This window comes from Zonotrichia albicollis, chromosome 24, assembly GCF_047830755.1.
Source record: "Zonotrichia albicollis isolate bZonAlb1 chromosome 24, bZonAlb1.hap1, whole genome shotgun sequence".
NCBI lineage: Eukaryota > Metazoa > Chordata > Aves > Passeriformes > Passerellidae > Zonotrichia > Zonotrichia albicollis.
Window position 1 is genome coordinate 18282 of NC_133842.1, and position 23234 is coordinate 41515.

At 48.5% G+C, this 23234-nt stretch overlaps 2 protein-coding genes across 2 annotated transcripts; both read right to left on the reverse strand.

Annotated features, from left to right (window-relative positions):
• Positions 1-43: 43 nt before the first annotated feature.
• LOC141731616 (uncharacterized) lies at positions 44-15522 on the reverse strand. Its single transcript, XM_074558027.1, has 15 exons — positions 15507-15522; positions 12701-12804; positions 11590-11702; positions 8758-9000; positions 5223-5266; positions 4234-4414; positions 3789-3849; positions 3142-3333; positions 3000-3063; positions 2722-2888; positions 2234-2405; positions 1708-1802; positions 1251-1571; positions 688-823; positions 44-213 (listed from the first exon to the last, which is right to left on the reverse strand). Exons 1-15 carry the CDS (start codon positions 15520-15522, stop codon positions 176-178), a joined length of 1947 nt encoding a protein of 648 aa, XP_074414128.1. The 3' UTR covers positions 44-175.
• Positions 12689-20989, reverse strand: LOC141731617 (uncharacterized). Its single transcript, XM_074558028.1, has 7 exons — positions 20934-20989; positions 20520-20831; positions 19600-19624; positions 18878-18934; positions 17457-17528; positions 15865-16017; positions 12689-12804 (listed from the first exon to the last, which is right to left on the reverse strand). Exons 1-6 carry the CDS (start codon positions 20987-20989, stop codon positions 15889-15891), a joined length of 651 nt encoding a protein of 216 aa, XP_074414129.1. The 3' UTR covers positions 12689-12804; positions 15865-15888.
• Positions 20990-23234: the final 2245 nt, after the last annotated feature.

Sequence of the window (23234 nt, forward strand, 5' to 3'; positions counted from 1 at the left end):
TATTATATTTTTGTTTTTCCCTTTTTTCGGCCGTTTCTGCCCCAAATCCCCATCCCCCACCCCGGCCCCTCTCCCTCCCCGCTATAAATTAATACAAAACAGGGGTGGGGGAGGGGCGGGGTGGGGAGTGAGGCCCCGCCCCCGGTCGGGTTGGCCCCGCCCCCCGCGCTGTCAATCAGGTCCCGGGGTGGAACTGGAGCTGCTGGGACTGGACTGGGGGAGGGGAGAGGGGGCGGGGTCAGCACCGGGAGTGACCTTTGACCCCTGAGTGACCCCTGACCCCCACAGTGACCCCCCAACCCCAAATGGCCTCAGAGTGACCCCTGACCCCGAATGACCTGTGACCCCACAGTCACCTAAGTGACCTCTGACCTCTGGGTGACCCTGAGTGACCTCTAAGCCCTGAGTGACCCTGGAGTGACCCAAGAGTGACCCAAGAGTGACCCTTGACCCCTGGATGACATCAGCGTGACCTATGACCTCTGTGTGAATCCAAAGCGACCCCGAATTCACCTCAGAATGACCTCAGAATGACCCCAGAGTGACCTCAGTGTGACCCTGAAGTGACCCCTGACCCCAGAGTGTCCCCTGAATGACCCCTGACCTTTGAATGACCCCTGAGTGACCCCAAATTGACCTCCCAGGCCCCACCTTGGCCCCTCCCCCCCGTTAGCCCCTCCCCCTGACCTGGGGCGTGGCCGATGAAGCCGAAGGGGGCGGGGCTCTGCGCCGGCAGCGCCGGGGGCGGGGCCTGCCCGGGGGGCGGGGCGTGGAGCAGCGTGATCACCTGGGGGGGGGGATGGGCGGGGCCGGGCACGTGGGGCTGCAATGGGGGGGAGGGGGCGGGGTCAGGGAGAGGCCACGCCCACCGCGGCCCCTCCCCCACCCTCTAATTCCTTTTCCCCTAAAAATTTTTCTCAATTTTTCTCAGTTTCTCCTCCCCCACCAGCTCCACTCTCAGCCCCTCCCCCACCCAAAAATTTCCATTTTTTTCCCCAAAATTGTTTCTCCCCCTCTTCCAGTCCCAGCCCCTCCCCCACACCACAATTGTTGGGTTTTTCCCCCCAAACTTTTCCTCCCCCTCCCCCATTTCCCCTCCCCCACCCCCAATTTTCCCGGTTTATCCCCAAAAATCTCCTTTTCCCGCCCCTCCCCCACCCATTAATTTTTGAGGTTTTTTCCCCCCAAATTTCCCCTCCCCCCCCACACCCCTGGTTGGCCCCTCCCCCTTTCCCCGGCCCCGCCCCCACCTGTGTCACGTGACCGTATCCATGGTGATGCAGCGCGAACACGGCGGGGGGAGGGGCGGCCCCGGCCCCGCCCCCCTGCGCTGGGGTGGGAGGGGGCGGGGCCTGGGAAGGGGCGGGGCCGAACCCGCCCTGAGGGGAGGGGGCGGAGCCGGGAGGGGGCGGGGCCGAGCCCGCGGGAGGGGCCGGGGCTGAGGGAGGGGGAGGGGCACCGGAAGTGCCGGAAGGGGGAGGGGCCGAGGGTGGGGGAGGTGCGGAGGGGGCGTGGCCGAGAAACAGCCCCGGGGCGGGCGGGGGAGGGGCGGGGGCGGAGCCTCCTCCGTGCTGGAACAGAACAGAGGGGGCGGGGTTAATTCAAAAAGGGGCGGGGTCAGGGCAAAGGGGGCGGGGCTCAAACAGGACAGGGTTAACCCAAAGGGGGCGTGGCCTCCCGTGCCCCGCCCCCATTCCCGGCGCTTACCTGCCCAGGTGAGGCCGTGGGGGCGGGGCTGGAGCCGGCCCCGCCCGCCGTGGGGGAGGGGCCGAGCTGGGGGGGGAAGGGCGGGTGCACGGCGGCTGCGGGGGCGGGGCGGAGACAGAATATGGTAATGAGTGGGCGGGGCCACAAAACAGAACAAAATTAACCCCAAAAATGACCCAAATTACCCCAAAATTATTCCCAAAATGACCAAATTAAACAAAAATTAACCAAAAATTACCTAAATCAATGAAAATTTTCTAAAATGACCCTGAATGTCCCAAAATCTCTGGAATTTCCCTAAAATTGACCCCAAAATGACCCAAATTAAGCCAAAATTAATGGAAACCATCAAAAACACCCCAAAATGATGCCCTCAAATCGCTGAAATTCACTCAAAACTGACCCAAGTTGAGCCAAAATTCCCCAAAATTGCCCCAAAAAGCCTCGAGCGAATCAAAACCACCCAAAGGACTGTCAATCAACCTGAACATGCAAATGAGGGGGCGGGCCCGGGGGCGTGTCTCACCGTAGAGCGGCGTCCCAGGGGGCGGAGCTTCCGGCGGCGGGGGCGGAGCGAAGGGCGGGGCCGCGGGGGGCGGGGCCGGCGCCGGGGGGGAGGGGTGGTGGTGGTGGGCGGGGCCCTGGTGGGGCGGGGGGAGGAGCCTGGCCCCGCCCGGGAGCAGCGGCGCGAACACGGGCTGGGGGCGGGGCAAAGAGAGAGGGGGCGGGGTCAGGGGCGGGGCTGACAACGGAGTCACAGCCACGCCCCACCCTTATTAAACATTCACAGCCCCGCCCCCTCAATAAATATTCAGAGCCCCTCCCCCATCTTAAGCCCCTCCTTTTTTCTTTTAACCCCTCCCCATTCCATTAAAGGCCCCTCCCCCACCCTTTAGCCCCTCCCCTAATTTACTTGAAGCCCCTCCTCCCCCCATGTTAAGCTCCTCCTTCTCATGTTAGGCCCCTCCCCCAGCCCACTTCAAACCCCTCCCCCTCTCCCCTGATTGGCTGTACCTGCTGGTAGTGGGGGAGGGGCGGCACCAGCGTGGGCGGGGCCGGGGGCGGGGCCTGTCCCGGGAAGGGCAGGAAGGACGAGAAGGGCGGGGGCGGGGCCGCCACCAGAGGGGGCGGGGCTGAGCCGGGCGAGGGGTGGGGCTCGCTGCGGGGGGGGAGGGGCGAGCCTGGGGGAGAGGAGAAAATGGGGCGGGGTTAGTGAGGGGGAGGGGCTCAGTGAGCGACAGCCACGCCCCCTTTGGATGTGGGCGGGGTTTAGAGGAAGGGGCGGGGCTCACCTTTGGCCCCGCGGAACTTTCCGGAGGCGGAGCCGGAAACGGGGAATGGGAAAAGCTGGGGGGGCTGGAAATGGAGAGGGGGCGGGGTCAGAGAGGCCACGCCCCCCCTCACCCGGCCCCACCCCTTTCCCCTGTCACTCACCTGGACGGGGGCGGGGCCCACGTGGAGCTGGGGGATGTAGGAGATGTAGTGGGGGGGAGGGGCCGGGTAAAGCCCCGCCCCGCCCCCGGCCCCGCCCCCTCCTGGGGCTGCCCCGCCCCCTGCGGGCAGCACCCCCAGCGTGGGGGAGGGGCGGGGCGTGGGGGAGGGGGCGGCGCTGGGCGGGGCCTTGGCCTGGAAAGGGGGAGGGGTCAGAAAGTTCCAGAATGGCGCTGGCCACGCCCACAGCCATTACCTCATCCCTTGCCCCCTCCCACAACCTTTAGCTCCTCCTCTTCTTTTAATCCCTCCCACTTTTCTCAGCCCCTCCCCCTTTTTATACCCCGCCCCCAAAATTTAACCCCTCCCCTTTCACATCCTCCCCTAATTTTTAATGACCTGCCCACCCCATTAACTCCTCCCCTTTTCTTTAACCCCTCCCCCTCTTTAGCCCCTCCCCTTTTCTTTAACCCCTCCCCCTCTTTAGCCACTCCCCTTTCCCCTCAGTCACTCTCCTTAACCCCTCCCCCTCCATTACCATGCTCCTTCCCTTTAGCCCCGCCCTTCCTCCCCCCAGCCCCGCCCCTTTTCCTTGGCCCCGCCCCTCTCTCACCAGCCCCGCCCCTTTCCCTTGGCCCCGCCCCTCTCACCAGGCCCCGCCCAGGGCTGAACTCCTTCGCGTTCGGGTTCAGCCTCGAGCGCTTCACCTGCCTGCAAAGGGAGAGGGGCCAAAAGGGGGCGTGGTCAGACCCTCAGGGGGCGGGGCCTCAGTGTGCCCCTCCCCCCGCTGTGAAACCACACCCCCAAATTTTGGGGTTAAACCACCTGAAATTGGGGTTCTGCCCCTCCCCCACCTCCTAATTGGCTCCTCCCTTAGGCCACAGCCCCGCCCCCTCCTGTTAAGCCACGCCCTTAAATTTTATCTTAAAAAAACCAAAATTAGGATTCAGCCCCTCCCCCTGCTGTGAAGCCCCGCCCCCAAATTTTGGGGTCAAAACCTCCAAATTTCTGACTCAGCCCCTCCCCCACCCCTTTATCGAGCTCCTCCCCCCTTTCTCGGCCCCGCCCCCTCCCTCTGGCCCCGCCCCCACTCACTCCGACACAGGCTCCGCCTCCTCCTTCCCCTCCCCCACCCCGGGGGGGCTCCCCGGGGGGGTCGCGCTGGCCCGCCCCCTCCCGGCCTTGGCCCCGCCCCCGCCGGGGGGGGCTCGGGGGGAGGGGCCCGGGGCGGGGGGAGGGGCGGGGGCGGGGCCAGAGGGGGGGCGGCGGGGGGGGGCTGGGGGGGGGGAGGGGAGGGAAAATGGGGGAAAATGGGGAAAGAGAGAAAATGGAACAAAATGATTAAAAATTACCTCAAAATTGACCCAAAATGACCCAAATCACCTCAAAATTAATGAGAATGATCTAAAGTAACCCAAAATATCGGTGAAATTACTGAAATTCACCCCAAAGTGACCCAAACCAAGCTGAAATCACCAAATTAATCCAAAATCGCCCCAAATTACTAAAATTTACCCAAACATACTCAAAAATAACCCAAAATTGCTGTAAAAAATCAAAACTGACCCCAAAACAATCAAAATGACCCAAAATTTTGCAGTAAAAATCAGATTACCCAAATGTGCCAAAAACGCGTCGGGTTAACCCCAAAATGCCCGAATTTGACCCCAAATTAATCAAAATTACCCAAAACAACCCAAAACGCAACAAAGAAACTCCCAAGTCACCGAAATTACCAAAAAAATGGCCCAAAAATTTGGAAACAGCACAGACAGCCCCAAAATCACCCAAAACCGACCCAAACCAACCCAAAGCCACCAAAATAATCCAAAATTACCCCCCTGAAAATCAACCAATGAAAATAACCCAAAATAAACCGGAAATAGCCCAAAATTACCCGAAATTACCAACAATGACCCCAAACCGACCCCAATTAACCCCAAATTCCCCAAAATCATTTTAAATTATCCCCAAAAAAAGTCAAATCAATCCAGATCACCCAAAAACCCCAAACCCCTCCCCCATTCTTGCCCCTCCCCCTCCCGTTTTTAGCCCCTCCCCCTTTTCCTTGGCCCCGCCCCCACCTTGCCCATCCCCCGCTGCTCCTCCCTCGTTCTGGCTCCTCCTCCTGTGGGCGGGAAAGGGGCGTGGTCAGCGCTGGTTGGTGGGCGTGGCCTCTCCAAGCCCCTCCCCCTGCCCCTCCCCCCCCTTTACCTTTCCGGGGGGTCTCAGGCGGCTCCGGGGGGGTGGGGGAGGGGCACGGAGGGGGCGGGGCCTCCTTGGGGGGCGGGGCTGGGGGAGAGGAGTGGTGGGCGGGGCTTTGAGGCCGCCCCTCCCCCAATCCCGGCGGGGGGAGGGGCTCGGCCTTGCCCTGGGGGGCGGGGCCGGGAGGAAGGGAGGCCACGCCCCCAGCTGCACTTTGGCCCCGCCCACCCCCTCGCAGGGGCCGCTGGGCCTTGGGCGACGTCCGGGCGGGGCCTGAAAAAGGGGGTGGAGTCAGGTGACCACGCCCACCACCCCGAGCCACGCCTACAATCGAAAATCCCCTCCCCCAAACCTTAAGCCCCTCCCTTTAATATTACGCAAGCCCCCACCCCTGTAAGCCCCTCCCCTTACCTTAAGCTCCTCCCCTAATCCCTGAACTCCTCCCCCACCGTGAAAGCCCCTCCCTCTCACTCCTTAAGCCCCTCCCCCAACCCTTCAATCCCGCCCCCACCGCCTTCAAGCTCCTCCCTCACATTTTTAGGCCCCTCCCACAGCCTTAATCCCCTCCCCCTACACTTCAAGCCCCTCCCCCACATCCTTTAAGCCCCTCCCTCACTTTTTAATCCCCTCCCCTTAAGCCCCTCCCACATTAAAATGCCCCTCCCCATCCATTTAGCCCCACCCTCCTTTAGCCCCTCCCCCTTTACCTCCATCCGGTCCTTGCTCGGGGTGGGGGAGGGGCTGTGGGTGTGGAAGGGGCGGGGCCAGCACAGCCCCTCCCCCCGGCCTTGGCCCCGCCCCCGCCCCGCCCCCAGCACGGGGGGAGCAGCGCGGGGACACCCCCAGGCCCCGCCCCCTCTGCGGGGGGAGGGGCGGCGGCTTCTCCCTGGGGGGGGGGAGAGGTCAGAGGGCAAAGGTCAGAGGTCAGCGGGATTGGGGGAAATTCGGGGGAAGTTTCGGGGGAATTTTGGGTCAATTTTGGGTGAATTTTTGGTCGTTTGCAGGTGAATTTTGCATTAATTTTGGGCAGTTTTGGGTGAATTTTGGGCAGTTTGGGATGAATTTCTGGCGAATTTTGGGCAGAGTGTTGGGTGAATTTTTGGTGATTTTTGGGTGAATTCTGGGCAGACTTTGGGCTGGATTTTGGGTGAATTTTGGGGTCAATTCCAGGTGAAATTTAGAGCGAATTTTGGGTCAATTCCAGGTGAATTTTTAGGTGAATTTTGGGGTTAATTCCAGATGAATTTTAGAATGAATTTTGGGTCAATTCAGATGAATTTTTGAGTGAATTTTGGGTCAATTCCAGGTGAATTTTAGAGTGAATTTCGGGTCAATTCCAGGTGAATTTTAGAGCGAATTTTGGGTCAATTCCAGGTGAATTTTACAGTGAATTTTGGGTCAATTCCAGATGAATTTTAGAGTGAATTTTGGGTCAATTCCAGGTGAATTTTTGAGCGAATTTTGGGTCAATTCCAAGTGAATTTTTGAGTGAATTTCGGGTTAATTCCAGGTGAATTTTAGAGCGAATTTTGGGTCAATTCCAGGTGAAATTTTAAGTGAATTTTGGGTCAATCCCAAATGAATTTTTGAGTGAATTTTGGGTCAATTCCAGGTGAAATTTTTGAGTGAATTTCGGGTTAATTCCAGGTGAATTTTAAGTGAATTTTGGGTCAATTCCAGGTGAATTTTAGAGTGAATTTTGGGTGAATTCCAAGTGAAATTTGGAGTGAGTTCGGGTCAATTCCAGTGAATTTAGAGTAAATTTTGGTCAATTCCAGGTGAATTTTTAGGTGAATTTTGGGTCAATTCCAGGTGAAATTTAGAGTGAATTTTGGGTGAATTCCAAGTGAAATTTGGAGTGAGTTTCGGGTCAATTCCAGGTGAATTTTAGAGTAAATTTTGGGTCAATTCCAGGTGAATTTTTAGGTGAATTTTGGGTCAATTCCAGGTGAAATTTTGAGTGAATTTTGGGTCAATTCCAGGTGAATTTTAGAGTAAATTTTGGGTCAATTCCAGGTGAATTTTTAGGTGAATTTTGGGTCAATTCCAGATGAATTTTAGAGCGAATTTTGGGTCAATTCCAGGTGAATTTTAGAGCGAATTTTGGGTCAATTCCAGGTGAATTTTAGAGCGAATTTTGGGGTCAATTTCAGGTGAATTTTAGAGCGAATTTTGGGCCAATTCCAGATGAATTTTTGAGTGAATTTTGAGTCAATTCCAGGTGAATTTTTGAGTGAATTTTGGGGTCAATTCCAGGTGAAATTTTGAGTGAATTTTGGGTCAATTCCAGATGAATTTTAGAGTGAATTTTGGGTCAATTTCAGGTGAATTTTAGAGCGAATTTTGAGTCAATTTCAGGTGAATTTTAGAGTGAATTTTGGGGTCAATTCCAGGTGAATTTTAGAGTGAATTTCGGGTCAATTTCAGGTGAATTTTTGAGTGAATTTTGGGTCAATCACAGATGAATTTTATAGTAAATTTTGCGTCAATTTCAGGTGAATTTTAGAGTGAATTTTGAGTCAATTCCCCATGGATTTTAGAGTGAATTTTGGGGTCAATTCCAGATGAATTTTAGGTCAATTCCAGATGAATTTTAGAATAAATTTTGGGTCGATTTCAGGTGAATTTTAGAGCAAATTTTGGGGGTGAATTTTTTCAGGTGAATTTTTGAGCGAATTTTGGGTCAATTTCAGGTGAATTTTAGAGTGAATTTCGGGTTAATTCCAGGTGAAATTTTGAGCGAATTTTGGGTCAATTCAGGTGAAATTTTAAGTGAATTTTGGGTCAATCCCAAATGAATTTTTGAGTGAATTTTGGGTCAATTCCAGATGAATTTTAGAGTGAATTTTGGGTCAATTCCAGGTGAATTTTAAGTCAATTCCAGGTGAATTTTAGAGTGAATTTTGTGTCAATTCCAGGGGAATTTTGAGTCAATTCCAGGTGAAATTTTAAGTGAATTTTAGGTCAATTCCAGATGAATTTTGGGGTCAATTCCAGGTGAAATTTAGAGCGAATTTTGGGTCAATTTCAGGTGAATTTTAGAGTGAATTTTGAGGTCAATTCCAGATGAATTTTAGAGTGAATTTTGAGGTCAATTCCAGATGAAACTTTAAGTGAATTTCGGGCCAATTCCAGGTAAATTTTAGAGTGAATTTCGGGTCAATTCCAGATGAATTTTAGGTCAATTCCAGATGAATTTTAGAGTGAATTTGGGTCAATCCCAAATGAATTTTAGAGTGAATTTTGGTTCAATTTCAGGTGAATTTTAGAGTGAATTTTGGGTCAATTCCAGATGAATTTTAGAGTGAATTTTGGGGTCAATTCCAGGTGAATTTTGGGCCAATTCCAGATGAATTTCAAGTGAATCCCAGGTTAATTTTGGCTCAGTTTTGGGCCGTTTCCCCCCATTTCCACCTGTGCGCGGCGCCCCCTGCCGGGCTCTCCCTGCCCGATCCCGGGTGGGCGTGGCCGGGGGCGGGCGCGGCCGCTGGCGGCGGGGGCGTGGCCTGGCGCGGGCCCCGCCCCCCCTCGCTGTCCTGGTCCTCCAGCGCCGCCCGCAGGCGGTGCCCGGGCAGGGCCTCGATCTCCCGGGCCAGGGCGGCGGCTCGGGCCAGGCGCTGCCGCCAGGCCGCGCTGTCCTCGCGGGCCAGGGGCACCCTGCGGGACAGAGGGACCGAAATCGGACAAATTCAGCCCAAAAAACCCCGAGAGAATCCGTCCAGGAACGACCAAACTGTGCCCCAAAAACCTTGGCAAAAAAACCAAAAACAGCTCAAAAAAAAGCCCAAAAACACCACCAAAAAACTAAAATTAAATACCCCAAAAAGCCCAAAAAATCCCAAAAAAACGCGAGGAAATCCGTTCAGGAACACCCAAACTGCGCCCCAAAAACCCTGACCAAAAAACGCAAAAAACAGCTCAAAACAAGCCCAAAAAACAGCACAAAAAACTGAAAATAAATACCCCAAAAAGCCCAAAAAATCCCAAAAAAACCGTGAGGAAATCCGTCCAGGAACGCCCAAACTGTGCCCCAAAAACCCCGGCAAAAAAACGCAAAAAACACCTCAAAAAAAGCCCAAAAAACAGCACCAAAAAACTATAAATAAATAGCCCAAAAAGCCAAAAAAATCCCAAAAAACCGCGAGGAAATCCCTTCAGGAAATCCAAAACTGCGCCCCAAAAACCCTGGCAAAAAACCGCAAAAAACAGCTCACAAAAAGCCCAAAAAACACCACCAAAAAACTAAAATAAATACCCCAAAAAATCCAAAAACCCCAAGAAAATCCGTTCAGAAACGCCCAAACCGCGCCCCAAAATCCCCGGCAAAAAAACCCAAAAACAGCCCTAAAAACCCCAGAAAACAGCACAAAAAACTAAAATTAAATACCCCAAAAAATCCCAAAAAACCCCGAGAGAATCCGTCCAGGAACGCCCAAACCGCGCCCCAAAAACCCAACCCCCCCCAGCCTCGGTGTCCCCAGCGCTGCCCTCGCTGGTGAGAGGCACCCGAAAGGGTTAAAAGCACAAAAATGGAGAAATTCGGCCCAAAAAACCCGAGAGAATCCGTCCAGGAACGACCAAACTGTGCCCCAAAAACCCCGGCAAAAAACCACAAAAAACAGCACCAAAAAACTAAAAATAAATACTCCAAAAAGCCAAAAATATCCCAAAAAAACCACAGAAAAATCAGCCCCAAAAATGAAAAAAACCTCCCCAAAAATACCCCCCAAAATCCTCTGGGAAATGCCCCAAAATGAGCCCCAAAATGAGCCCCAAACCGCCCATGCTGTCCTTGCAGGTCAGGCGGACATTAAATGGTTAAAAGCACAAAAATGGAGAAATTCAGCCCAAAAAACCACGAGAAAATCCATCCAGAAATGACCAAACTGCGCCCTAAAAACCCTGGCAAAAAAACCCAAAACAGCTCAAAAAAAAGCCCAAAAAACAGCACAAAAAACTAAAATTAAATACCCAAAAAATCCAAAAAACCGCGAGGAAATCCGTTCAGGAAATCCCAAACTGCGCCCCAAAAACCCAGCAAAAAAAACGCAAAAAACAGCTCAAAAAAAGCCAAGAAACACCACCAAAAAACTAAAATTAAATACCCCAAAAATCCCCAAAAAAATCCCAAAAAACCCCGAGAGAATCCGTCCAGGAACGCCCAAACCGCGCCCCAAAATCCCAACCCCCCCCCCAGCCCCGGTGTCCCCGGAGCTGCCCTCGCTCGTGAGAGGCACCCGAAAGGGTTAAAAGCACAAAAACGGACAAATTCAGCCCAAAAAACCACGAGAGAATCCGTCCAGGAAATCCCAAACTGCGCCCCAAAAAGCCTGGCAAAAAAACGCAAAAAACAGCCCTAAAAACCCCAGAAAACAGCACAAAAAACTGAAAATAAATATGCCAAAAAGCCCAAAAAAATCCAAAAACCCCAAGAAAATCCGTCCAGAAACGACCAAACTGCGCCCAAAAACCCTGGCAAAAAAACGCAAAAACAGCTCAAAAAACTAAAATAAACACCCCAAAAAGCCCAAAAAATCCCCAAAAAAACCCAGAAAAATCAGTCCAAAAAAACCCCAATAATACCCCAAAAACCCCCCAAAAAAACCAGCTCAAAAAATCCTAGAAAAGCCCAAAAAATCTCAAAAAAATCCTATAAATCCCAACTTCCAAAAAATGCCCAAAGCTCCCAAAATAAATGAAGAAAAACAAAAGAAAACCTCCAAAAATCCCCCAAAATAAAAGTAAAAAAAAAAACCTAAAAATGCACCAAAAAATCACCAAAAAAATTTTAAAAAAATCTGAAAAAAATCCCCAAAAATTCCCTAAACCCCTGAAATTCCCCCAAATTTCCAAAGGCCCCAAAATCCCTGGATTTTGCCCCAAACTGACGTGAAGGCAGCCAGGCTGGAGCCGTAGGTGCTCCTGACCCCAAAAACACCCCAAAAATCGCAGAAAAAAACTCAAAAAAAACCAAAATCCCCCAAATATTCCCAAAAACCTCAAAAAATTAACAAAAAAAACGCAAAAAAAAACCTCCAAAACAACCCAAAAAAACCCCAAAAAATCAAAACAGGATTAAAAAAAAAAACACTGAAAAAAAACCCCAAAAAAATCCAAAAAAATCTGAAAAAATCCCCAAAAAATCCCAAAAAAAATCTGAAAAAATCCCAAAAAAATCCCAAAAATCCCCCAGCCCCCCAAATTATTAAAAAGCCCCAAAATCCCCAGAATTTGCCCCAAACGCACGTGTAGGCAGCCAGGCTGGAGTCGTAGGTGCTCCTGACCCCGTAATTCTCCTCGTTGAACCGGAACATCTCGGCCGCGTCCCACCCGTTGACTGGGGAGAAATGGGGGAAAAACTCGGGAAATCGGGAAAATTGGGGAAAAATCGGGAATTTGGGGATTTGGGGGATTTCAGAGGATTTTTAGGGAATTTTTAGGGGTTTTTTTGGGGGCGTTTGAGGATTTTTAGGGGATTTTTGGGGGGATTTTGGAGGATTTTGGGATTTTCCGGAGGATTTTTGGAGGGAATTCAGGGATTTTGGGGTTTGGAGATTTTGGGGGGAAATCGGGGATTTGGAAATTTGAGGGTTTGGAGGATTTTGGGGGGATTTCAAGGGATTTTTAGGGTTTTTTTGAGGGGATTTTGGAGGATCTTTAGTTTTTTTTGGGAGGGGATTTTGAGATTTTTAATGGAATTTTTGGAGGGAATTCAGTGGATTTTGGGGTTTTTAGAATTTTGAGGGGAAATCAGGAGAATTTGGGGAAATTCAGAGGAATTTGGGGTTCGAGGGATTTTTGAGGGGGATTTAAGGGGATTTTGGGGAGATTTAAGGAGGTTTTTTTGGGTTTTTTGGAGGGAATTGAGGGGATTTTGGGGGGAAATCAGGGGATTTGGGAAATTTGGGACAATTGGGGATTTTGGGGGATTTTTAGGGTTTTTTGGGGGTATTGACGGGGATTTTGGGGGGAAATCAGGGATTTGGGAAATGTGAGGGTTTGGGGAATTTTGGGGGGATTTCAGGGGATTTTTAGGATTTTTTGGGTTTTTTTGGGGGGTATTTACAGGGATTTTGGGGGGAAATCAGGGGATTTGGGAAATTTGGGACAATTGGGGATTTTGGGGGGATTTCAGGGGATTTTTAGGGTTTTTTGGGTTTTTTTGGGGGGTATTGACGGGGATTTTGGGGGGAAATCGGGGGATTTGGGAACATGTGAGGGTTTGGGGAATTTTGGGGGGATTTCAGGGGATTTTTAGGGGTTTTTTTGGGGGTATTTTCGGGGATTTTGGGGTGTGGGTAATCCAGGGGCTCCCGGGGCCGTTTTGGGGTGAATTTGGCGGTTTTGGTTCATTTACCAGGTCCGAGTCGAGCTCGTAGTCGTCGCTGCCGTCGGGGCCCTCCCAACGTTCCAGAACCTTCTCCCCGTTCAGCCTGGGGGCGCCCCCGCCCGGCAGCTTCTCTGAAATTTGGGGAGAATTCCGTCACTTTGGGCAAAATCCGGAATTGTCCAAAAATCCCCAAAATTCAGTGAAAAACGCCCCAAAATTCAGTGAAAAATACCCCAAAAATTCAATGAAAAAACGCCCCAAAATTCAATGAAAAACACCTCAAAATTCAATGAAAAACACCCCAAAATTCAGTGAAAAACACTCCAAAAATTCAATTTAAAAAGCCCCAAATTTCAGTGAAAAATGCCCCAAAAATTCAATGAAAAACGCCACAAAACTCAATTAAAAATGCCCCAAACATCAATTTAAAACGCCACAAAATATCAGTGGAAAATGCCCAAAAATTAGTGAAAAACGCCCCAAAATATCAGTGAAAAACACCCCAAAAATCAGTGAAAAACACCTCAAAATTCAGTGAAAAATGCCCCAAAAATTCAATGAAAAACGCCCCAAAATTCAGTGAACAACACCCCAAAATTCAGTGAAAAACACCCCAAAAATTCAATTTAAAAAACCCCAAAATTCAGTGAAAAACACCTCAAAATTCAGTGAAAAATGCCCAAAAATTCAATGAAAAACGCCCCAAAATTCAGTGAAAAACACCTCAAAATTAAGTGAAAAACGCCTAAAAATTCAATGAAAAATGCCCCAAAGTTCAGTGTAAAACACCCAAAAATTCAATTTAAAAAAACCCAAAATTCAGTGAAAAGCGCCCCAAAAATCAATGAAAAACAGCCCAAAAATTCAATGAAAAACGCCACAAAACTCAATTAAAAATGCCCCAAAAATCAATTTAAAATGCCACAAAATATCAGTGAAAAATGCCCCAAAATTCAGTGAAAAGCACCCCAAAATTCAGTGAAAAGCGCCCCAAAATTCAATGAAAAATGCCCCAAAAATTCAATTTTAAAAAACCCCAAAAATCTATTTAAAATGCCACAAAAAATCAGTGGAAAATGCCCCAAAAATCAGTGAAAAAAAGCCCCAAAATTCTGTGGAAAACGACCCAAAACTCAGTGTGAAAATTCCCCAAAATTCCCCAAATTTGGTAGGAAAATTCCCCAAAATTCAGTGAAAAACGCCCCAAAATTCAGTGAAAAATGCCCCAAAAATTCAATGAAAAACGCCACAAAAATTCAGTGAAAAACACTCCAAAAATTCAATTTAAAAAACACCAAAATTCAGTGAAAAATGCCCCAAAAATTCAATTTAAAAAGCCCCAAAATTCAGTGAAAAATGCCCCAAAAATTCAATGAAAAACGCCACAAAACTCAATTAAAAATGCCCCAAAAATCAAATTAAAATGCCACAAAAAATCAGTGGAAAATGCCCCAAAATTCAGTGAAAAATACCCCAAAAATTCAGTGAAAAATGCCCCAAAATTCAGTGAAAAACACCTCAAAATTCAGTGCAAAATGCCCCAAAAATTCAATTTAAAAAACCCCAAAATTCAGTAAACAACACCCCAAAATTCAGTGAAAAACACCCCAAAAATTCAATTAAAAAACCCCAAAATTCAGTGAAAAATGCCCCAAAAATTCAATGAAAAACGCCCAAAATTCAGTGAAAAATGCCCCAAAATTCAGTGAAAAATGCCCCAAAAATTCAGTGAGAAACACCTCAAAATTCAGTGAAAAACACCCCAAAATTCAGTGAAAAACACCCCAAAATTCAGTGAAAAACACCCCAAAATTCAGTGAAAAACACCCCAAAAATTCAATTTAAAAACACCAAAATTCAGTGAAAATGCCCCAAAAATTCAGTGAGAAACACCTCAAAATTCAGTGAAAAACACTCCAAAAATTCAATTTAAAAGCCCCAAAAATTCAGTGAAAAACACCCCAAAATTCAGTGAAAAACGCCCCAAAATTCAGTGAAAAATGCCCCAAAAATCAATGAAAAATACCCCAAAATTCAGTGAAAAACGTCCCAAAATTCAGTGAAAAACGCCTCAAAATCAGTGTAAAACGCCCAAAAATTCAGTGAAAAACGCCCCAAAATTCAGTGAAAAACACCTCAAAAATTCAGTGAAAAACACCCAAAAATTCAGTGAAAAACACCTCAAAATTCAGTGAAAAATGCCCCAAAAATTCAATGAAAAATGCCCCAAAATATCAGTGAAAAATGCCCCAAAATTCAGTGAACAACACCCCAAAATTCAGTGAAAAACACCCCAAAAATTCAATTTAAAAAACCCCAAAATTCAGTGAAAAATGCCCCAAAATTCAGTGAAAAACACCTCAAAATTCAACTAAAAATGAAGCCAAAAATCAATTTTAAACGCCACAAAAAATCAGTGGAAAATGCCCCAAAAATCAGTGAAAAAAAAGCCCCAAAATTCAGTGAAAAACACCTCAAAATTCAGTGAAAAGCGCCCCAAAAATTCAGTGAAAAACACCCCAAAATTCAACGAAAAATGCCCCAAAAATTCAATTTAAAAAAACCCCAAAATTCAATGAAAAACACCCCAAAAATCAATTTAAAACGCCACAAAAAATCAGTGGAAAATGCCCCAAAAATCAGTAAAAAAAAAAAGCCCCAAAATTCTGTGGAAACGCCCCAAAACTTAGTGTGAAAATTCCCCAAAACTGAGTGGGAAAATTCCCAAAAATCCTCAAAATTCTGGAGGAAGGGCCCCAAACCCCAATTCCAGCCCGAAATGGAGATTTTTCACAGAAATTCGGGGGTTTTGCCCAAAATCTCAGTTTTTCACCCCAAAATTTTACCATTTTTGGTAAAAGTGACGTCCCTCAGGGTGATGACCACCACGTCCAGGTGCTTGAACACCCACACCCCGATTGCACCCCAAAATTCGGGGTTTTTCACAGAAATTTGGGGTTTTTTCACAGAAATTTGGGGTTTTTGCCCAAATCTCGGTTTTTCACCCCAAATTCTCACCGTTTTTGGTAAAGGTGACGTCCCTCAGGGTGATGACCACCACGTCCAGGTGCTTGAACACCCCACACCCAGATTTCACCCCAAAATTTGGGGTTTTTCCCAGAAATTTGGGGTTTTTCACAGAAATTCAGGGTTTTTCCCCAAAATCTCGGTTTTTCACCCCAGAATTTTACCGTTTTTGGTAAAGGTGACGTCCCTCAGGGTGATGACCACCACGTCCAGGTGCTTGAACACCATGGTGTCCACCAGCTCCTCGCGGCGGGGGAGGGGCGGCGGCCCGGGGCGGGGGAGGGGCGGCGATGGACGGCGTCCAGGGCCAGCTCAAACTGGGCGAAAAAAACGGCAAAAATGGTTAAAAATGGGAATAATGGGTTAAATAATGGGTTAAATATTGGGGAATAATGGGTTAAAATATGGGGAAATGGGGAAAGGGGAACTGGGGGTGAGCGGCGTCCAGGGCCGGCTCAAACTGGGGCAAAAAAATGGGAAAAATGGTTAAAAATGGAAAATAATGGGTTAATAATGGGTTAAATAATGGGGAATAATGGGGAATAATGGGGAATAATGGGGAATAATGGGTTAAATAATGGAAATGGGGAATGGGGTAAATGGGGGTGAGCGGCGTCCAGGGCCAGCTCAAACTGGGGCCAAAAACGGCAAAAACGGGAAAAAGGGTAAAAAATGTTAAATTATAGGGGAAAATATGGGAAATAATGGGGAATAATGGGTTAAAATATGGAAAATAATGGGTTAAAATATGGGGAAATGGGGAAAGGGGAAATGGGGGTGAGCGGCGTCCAGGGCCAGCTCAAACTGGGGCGAAAACACCAAAAAATGGTTAAAAATGGGAATAACGGCTTAAATAATGGGTTAAATAATGGGGAATAATGGGGAATAATGGGTTAAAATATGGGGAATAATGGTTAAAATATGGGGAAATGGGGAATGGGGAACTGGGGGTGAGCGGCGTCCAGGGCCAGCTCAAACTGGGGTAAGAAACGGCAAAAACGGTTAAAAATGGGAATAACGGCTTAAATAATGGGTTAAATAATGGGGAATAATGGGGAATAATGGGTTAAATAATGGGGAATAATGGGTTAAAATATGGAAAATAATGGGTTAAAATATGGGGAAATGGGGAAAGGGGAACTGGGGTGAGCAGCGTCCAGGGCCAGCTCAAACTGGGGCAAAAAAATGGGAAAAATGGTTAAAAATGGAAAATAATGGGTTAAATAATAGGGAATAATGGAGAATAATGGGTTAAAATATGGGGAAATGGGGAATGGGGAAATGGGGGTGAGCAGCGTCCAGGGCCAGCTCAAACTGGGGCGAAAACACCAAAAAATGGTTAAAAATGGTAAAAATAGGAATAACTGCTTAAATAATGGCTTAAATAATGGAAATAATGGGGAATAATGGGTTAAAAATGGGGAATAAAGAGTTAAAATATGGAAAATAATGAGTTAAAAAATGGGGGAAAAAGGGGAAAAATGGAAAGTTGGGAAAAAAGGGGAAATTTCGGTTCATTAGCATTAATTAGGTGCTAAATGGAAGCTAATTAAGAATAAATAATGAGGTAATTAAGGACAATTGGCACAAATTACAGATTAATCAAGACCTAATAAGGAAATAACATTAATCAGGCGTTAATTAGAAACAATAAATAACCAATAGAGGATTAATTAAGGATGCCTGCAGGTTCATACAGGTTAATGAGAGGTTAATTAGCACTAATTAGCGCTAATTAGCGTTAATTGGGGCTCACCTGGGCGCTGAGGGTTCTGAAGATCCCCTCGAAGGTTCGGCCGCTGCGAACGCGAACCTCGGCCGTGGAGCCCTGGGGGGCCAGAGAGTGACCAACTGACCACTGAGTGACCACTGAGTGAGCAACTGACCACTGAGTGACCACTGAGTGACCACTGAGTGACCACTGACCACTGAGTGACCAACTGACCACTGACCACAGAGTGACCAACTGACCACTGAGTGACCACTGAGTGACCACTGACCACAGAGTGACCAACTGACCACAGAGTGACCACTGACCACTGAGTGACCAACTGACCACTGAGTGACCACAGTGACCACTGACCAACGAGTGACCAAAGGGTGACCAATGGGTGACCAATGGGTGACCAACTGACCACTGACCAATGAGTGACCAGTGAGTGACTAATGGGTGACCAACTGACCACTAAGTGACCAGAGAGTGACCAGAGAGTGACCACTGAGTGACCAATGGGTGACCACAGAGTGACCACTGAGTGACCTATGAGTGACCAACTGACCAATGAGTGACCAATGGGAGACCAACTGACCAGAGAGTGACCACTGAGTGACCAATGAGTGACCAACTGACCAATGGGTGACCACAGAGTGACCACTGACTGACCAACTGACCACTGAGTGACCAATGGGTGACCAATGGGTGACCACAGAGTGACCAATGAGTGACCAACTGACCAATGGATGACCACTGAGTGACCACAGTGACCACTGATCAACCCTGAGTGACCACCAAGTGACCACTGAGTGACCAACTGACCACTGAGTGACCTCCAATCCCCACAAATCCCAAAATCCCAGAATGTTCCAAACGACCAAAACCTTCCCAAAATTCCCCCAAAACGTCCCAAAAAAATTCCCAAAAAATTCCCAAAATTCCCCCCAAAACGTCCAAAAAAATTCCCAAAAAAATTCTCAAAATTCCCTGAAAAAGTCCCAAAAAATTCCCAAAAAAATTCCCAAAATTCCCTGAAAAACGTCCCAAAAAATTCCCTGTAAACGTCAAAAAAATCCCCAAATTCCCTCCCAAAATCCCCAAAATTCCCCCCAAATTTCCCTCGAAACTCCCCAAACAATCCTCAAAAATTCTCAAAAAAAACACCCAAAAATCCCTCCAAAACCCCTCAAAAACTCCCCCCAAAAAATCTCCAAAATTCCCTCAAAACTCCCAAAAAATGCCCCAAATTTCCTTGAAAATTCCCCAAAAAATTCCCCAAACCTCCCCAAAAAACCCCCCCAAATTACCAAAAAAACCCCCCAAAATTCTGCTGAATTCTCAAAAAAAACCTCAAAAATTCCCCAAAAAAATCTCCAAAATTTTCCCCAAATTCCCAAAATTTCCAAATTCCTCCAAAATCCCCAAAATTCCCCAAAATCCCCCAAATTCCCATTTCCCCTCACCACGCCGGCCGTCAGCACGTGCAGCATCCGCGAGTTCCCGTAGACGCCCTCGAACACCTGAGGGGATTTTGGGGATTTTTGGGCATTTTTGGACATTTTTGCATTTTTGGGGACGTTTTGAGGTTTTTGGGATTTTTAGGGATTTTTTTCAGGGTTATTTTGAGGGGTTTGGGGCTTTTTAAGGGATTTTTTGGGGTTTTTTTTGGAGGAGATTTTGGGCTTTTTGGGATTTTTTTTTTTGTTTTTTTTTAGAGAATTTTTGGGGGTGTTTTTGTGGAGATTTGGGGTTTTTGGAAACATTTTTGGAGTTTTTTGGAGGGGGGTTTTAAGGCTTTTTCAGGGATTTTTTGGACTTTCTGGAGAGGTTTTTGGGGATTTTTTGTGGGATTTTTTGTGGAAGTTTTGGGTATTTTGGGAAGGATTTTTTGGGAAATGTTTTTTAGATGTTGGGGAATTTTGGGGGAAATATTTTTTGTGGTTATTTTGAGGGGATTTTGGAGTTTTTTGCGGCTTTTTTTTTCAGGGTTTTTTTGGGGTTTATTTGGGTGGTTTTGGGGTGGGTTTTTTGGGGGTTTTTTGGGTGGTTTTTGGGTTTTTTTGGGGGGAGTTTTTGCAGTTTTTTGGGCGTTTTCCTGGGTTTTTTTAAGGTGGCTTCTTTTTGGAATTTTGGGGATTTTTAGGGGGTTTTTGGGTTTTTTTTGGATTTTTTTGGGTTTTCTTACCGGGGATTTTCCCGCTGGGTTGGCCCTGCAGAGGAATTGGGGAGGGGGAGTTAAAGGGGGGAAAATCCCAAATTTGGGGAACCCCAAAATCCCACCCGGGACCCCCCCAAACACCTGAGACCCTGGGAGTCGCAGAACCCCCCAAAAGTGACCCAAAATTCCCCAAAATCCCCCAAAATCCCATTAATTCACTCAAAAACCCCAGTAATTAACCCCAAAATCCCCTGAACACCAAAACCTCTCCAAAATCCCATTAGTTAACCCCAAAACGACCCCAAATCCCATTAATTAACCCCAAAATCCCATTAATTAACCCAAGCACCCCCAAAATCCCTCCAATTCCCCAAACCGACCCAAATTACACCAAACAGACCCCAAAACCTCTCCAAAATCCCTCAAATTAACCCCAAAATCCCTCCAGTCCCCAAATGACTCCAAAATTCCCTCCCAGGACCCCCAAAACCCCTCAAATTCCCCAAAATCCCCCCCAAAATCTCCTCAAATTACCCCAAATCCTCTCAAATCCCACAACCTCCTCCTAAAACCCCTCAGAATCCCAAAATCTCCTCAAATCTCCCCAAAATGCCCTCCAATCCCCCAAAACCCTCAAACCCACCCAAAATCTCCTCAAATTCCCCCAAAATCCCCTCATATCCACCAAAAACCCCTCAGAATCCCAAATCCCCCCAAAATCTCCCTAAATCTCTCAGAGACCCCTCAAAACCCCTCATAATTCCCAAATCCCCCCGAATCTCCTCAAATCCCTCAGAAATCCCCCAGAATCACCAAACCCCTCAAATTGCCCCAAACCCCCTCAAAGCCCCCAGACCCCTCAGGATCCCCAAATCCCCTCAAGGCCCCCCAAAAACGCCTCAAATCCTTGAATTCCCCCGAATCCCCCCCGCCCCTCCCCCACTCACCTGCCGCCCCCTCCCCCCGCCCCTCCCCCCCCGCGGGCCCTGCCCCCTCCCCCGCCCCTCCCCCACCCCCGCCGGGGCTCGGGGCCTCGTTCGGGGCCGTTCTGGGGGGGGGCGGGGGCGGCGGCGCCGGCGGCGGCTTCAGCATGGCCGGGGGGGGCCCGGGGGGGGCCCCGCGGGGATTTTGGGGCGAATCCCGGAGATTTTGGGGCTGCGCGGGGCCGAGGCCGCGCCGGAGCGCTGAGGGGCGGAGGGATCCGCGCGGGGTTCGCGCTAAACCCAATGGCGGATCCTTCCGCCGGCGAGCCCGAACCCCTTCGAACGCATCCCAGCCCCCAAAACCGCCTCTATCCGTTTTCTCGCATGGGTTTTTTCCCACACAGCTCCAACCGCGGTGCCAAAATCGTCCGATTTCACCCCAAAACCCGCCCCTCCGCCGCGTCAAATAGTCCCTTTGGTGCTGAACTGCGCATGCGCGGCCGAACCTCAGCGCGCCTCGCTCCTCCGAACCGCCAGGGGGCGCCAACGCGAGGAGGCGGGTCAGGGCCGGAAGCGGAAGCGGCTCTCGCTGGGCAGAACCCGGAAGCGGAAGCGCTGCCGTGAGGGGCTGTGAGGAGGAGGAGGAGGAGGAGGAAGCGCGGCCGGGGGGTCCCGGGGGGTCCCGAGGTTCCCCCGCAGCCGCCCCGGGACCGAGCGGGACCCGCGGGACCCTCAGGGGCCGCCATGGTGAGCGCCGCCAACTCCGGGAAATTCGGGAATTTTGGGGAATTTTTTAGGGTTTTTTTGATTTTTTGGGGATTTTTTTGGAATTTTGAGGGGCCCGGGGGGTGACAGCGGTGGGGGAGGGGGAGAATGAGGGGTCCGGGGGGGGTCGGGGGGATTTTGGGGGATTTGAAGGAAACTGAGGATTTTGGGAGGAATTTGACGATTTTGGAGGGAATTTCGGGAATTTGGGGGGATTTGGAGTCTGTGGGGGTCGCGGTTGGGTTTTGGGGCGGTTTGATGAATTCTGGGGGGATTTGGGGGCACTTTGGTGAATTTTGGGGGGGATTTTGGGCGCTTTGATGAATTTTGGGGATCTCTCCCCAATTCCTGAGCCTCTCCCTCACTTTTGACACATTTTTTCCTTTTTTCTCCTTTATTTTCTTTTTTTTGCATTTCCCCATTTTTCCTTTCATTTTCTGTTTTTTTCCCCTTTTATTTTCTTTTTTTTTTCCTTTTATTTTCCCTTTTTTTCATTTACTCCCCCACTTTTCCGTCTATTTCTTATTCCTCTTTTATTTTCCTCTTGTCCTTTCATTTTCCTTTTATTTCCTTTTATTTCTTGTTTTTTCCACTCTTCCCCCTTTTATTTTTTTATTTTCCTTTTCTTGCCTTTATTTGCCCTTTATGTTCCCTTTTTTCCTTTTATTTCCCCCATTTTTCCCTTTTCTCCCCATTTTCCCCTTTTATCTTCTATTTTTTTAATTCTTTCTCCATTTATTTTCTTTATTTTCATTTCTTCCTTTACTTACCCTTTTTCTTTTTATTTGCCCCATTTTCCCTTTTGTTTTTCCCGTTTTCCCCCTTTTTCCCTCCCATTTTCTCCCCTTTTCCTCTATTTTCCCAATTTCCAATTTTTTCTCTGTTTCTGCCCATTTTTTCCATTTATTTTCCCCATTTTTCCCATTTTTTCTCCCCATTTTCCCATTTTATTACCATTTTCCCATTTCCCCTATTTTTCTCCTTTATTTTCCCCTTTTCCCCATTTTCCCTTTTTGTTTTCCATTTTCCCCCATTTTATTCCCATTATTTTATATTTTTTCCCATTTTTCCCATTTTCGGGTTTCTCTCCCCATTCCCAGCGCCCCCCCCGCCCCCCCCCCAGCGCCATGAGCGGCCCCTCGGGGGGGGGGTCCCGACCCGAGGCCCAAAATCCCCAAAATTCTCCCCAAAATTCCCAAATCCCCCAAATTCACCCAAAGTTCACCCCCAAACCCCCCGGTTCCCAAAATCCCCAAATTTGACCCAAACCCTCCCAAAATCTCTCACAAACCCCTCAAATTTTGGTGAAATTCCCCCAAATTTTTCCCCAAACTTCACCCAAATGTCCCCGAATTTGACTGAAAACCCCCAAATTTTGCCGAAATTCCCCAAATCTGACCCAAAACCCCTCAAACTTACTCCAAAATCCAATTCGACCCCAAATCTCTCAAATTTCCCCAAAATCTCCCAAAATCGCTCTCAAACCCCTCCAATTTCCACATTCCCCCAAATTTTACCCAAAACTCCCCAAATTTCACCCCAAACCCTGCAAATTTTGCTGAAGTTCCCCAAACCTGACCCAAAACCCCCCGAATTTCACCAAAGCCCCTCAATTTTGCTGAAATTCCTTCAAATTTCCCCAAAACCTCCCAAAATCGCTCTCAAACCCCTCCGATCTGACCCAAAACTCCTCAAATTTCCCCCCAAATCCGACCCAAAACCCCCCGAATTTCGCTGAAATTCCCACAAACCTGCCCCAAAATCTTTCGAATTTCCCCCAAAACCTCCCGAAATCGCTCTCAAACCCCTCCAATTTCGCTGAAATTCCCCCAGGCCTGACCCTAAACCCCCGAATTTCACCCGAAATCCCACCCAAAATCTCTCAAATTTCACCCAAAACCTCCAAAGTCCCTCTCAAATCCCTCCAATTTCGGCGAAACCCCCCCAGTTTTGCCCAGAACCCCTCAGATTTCC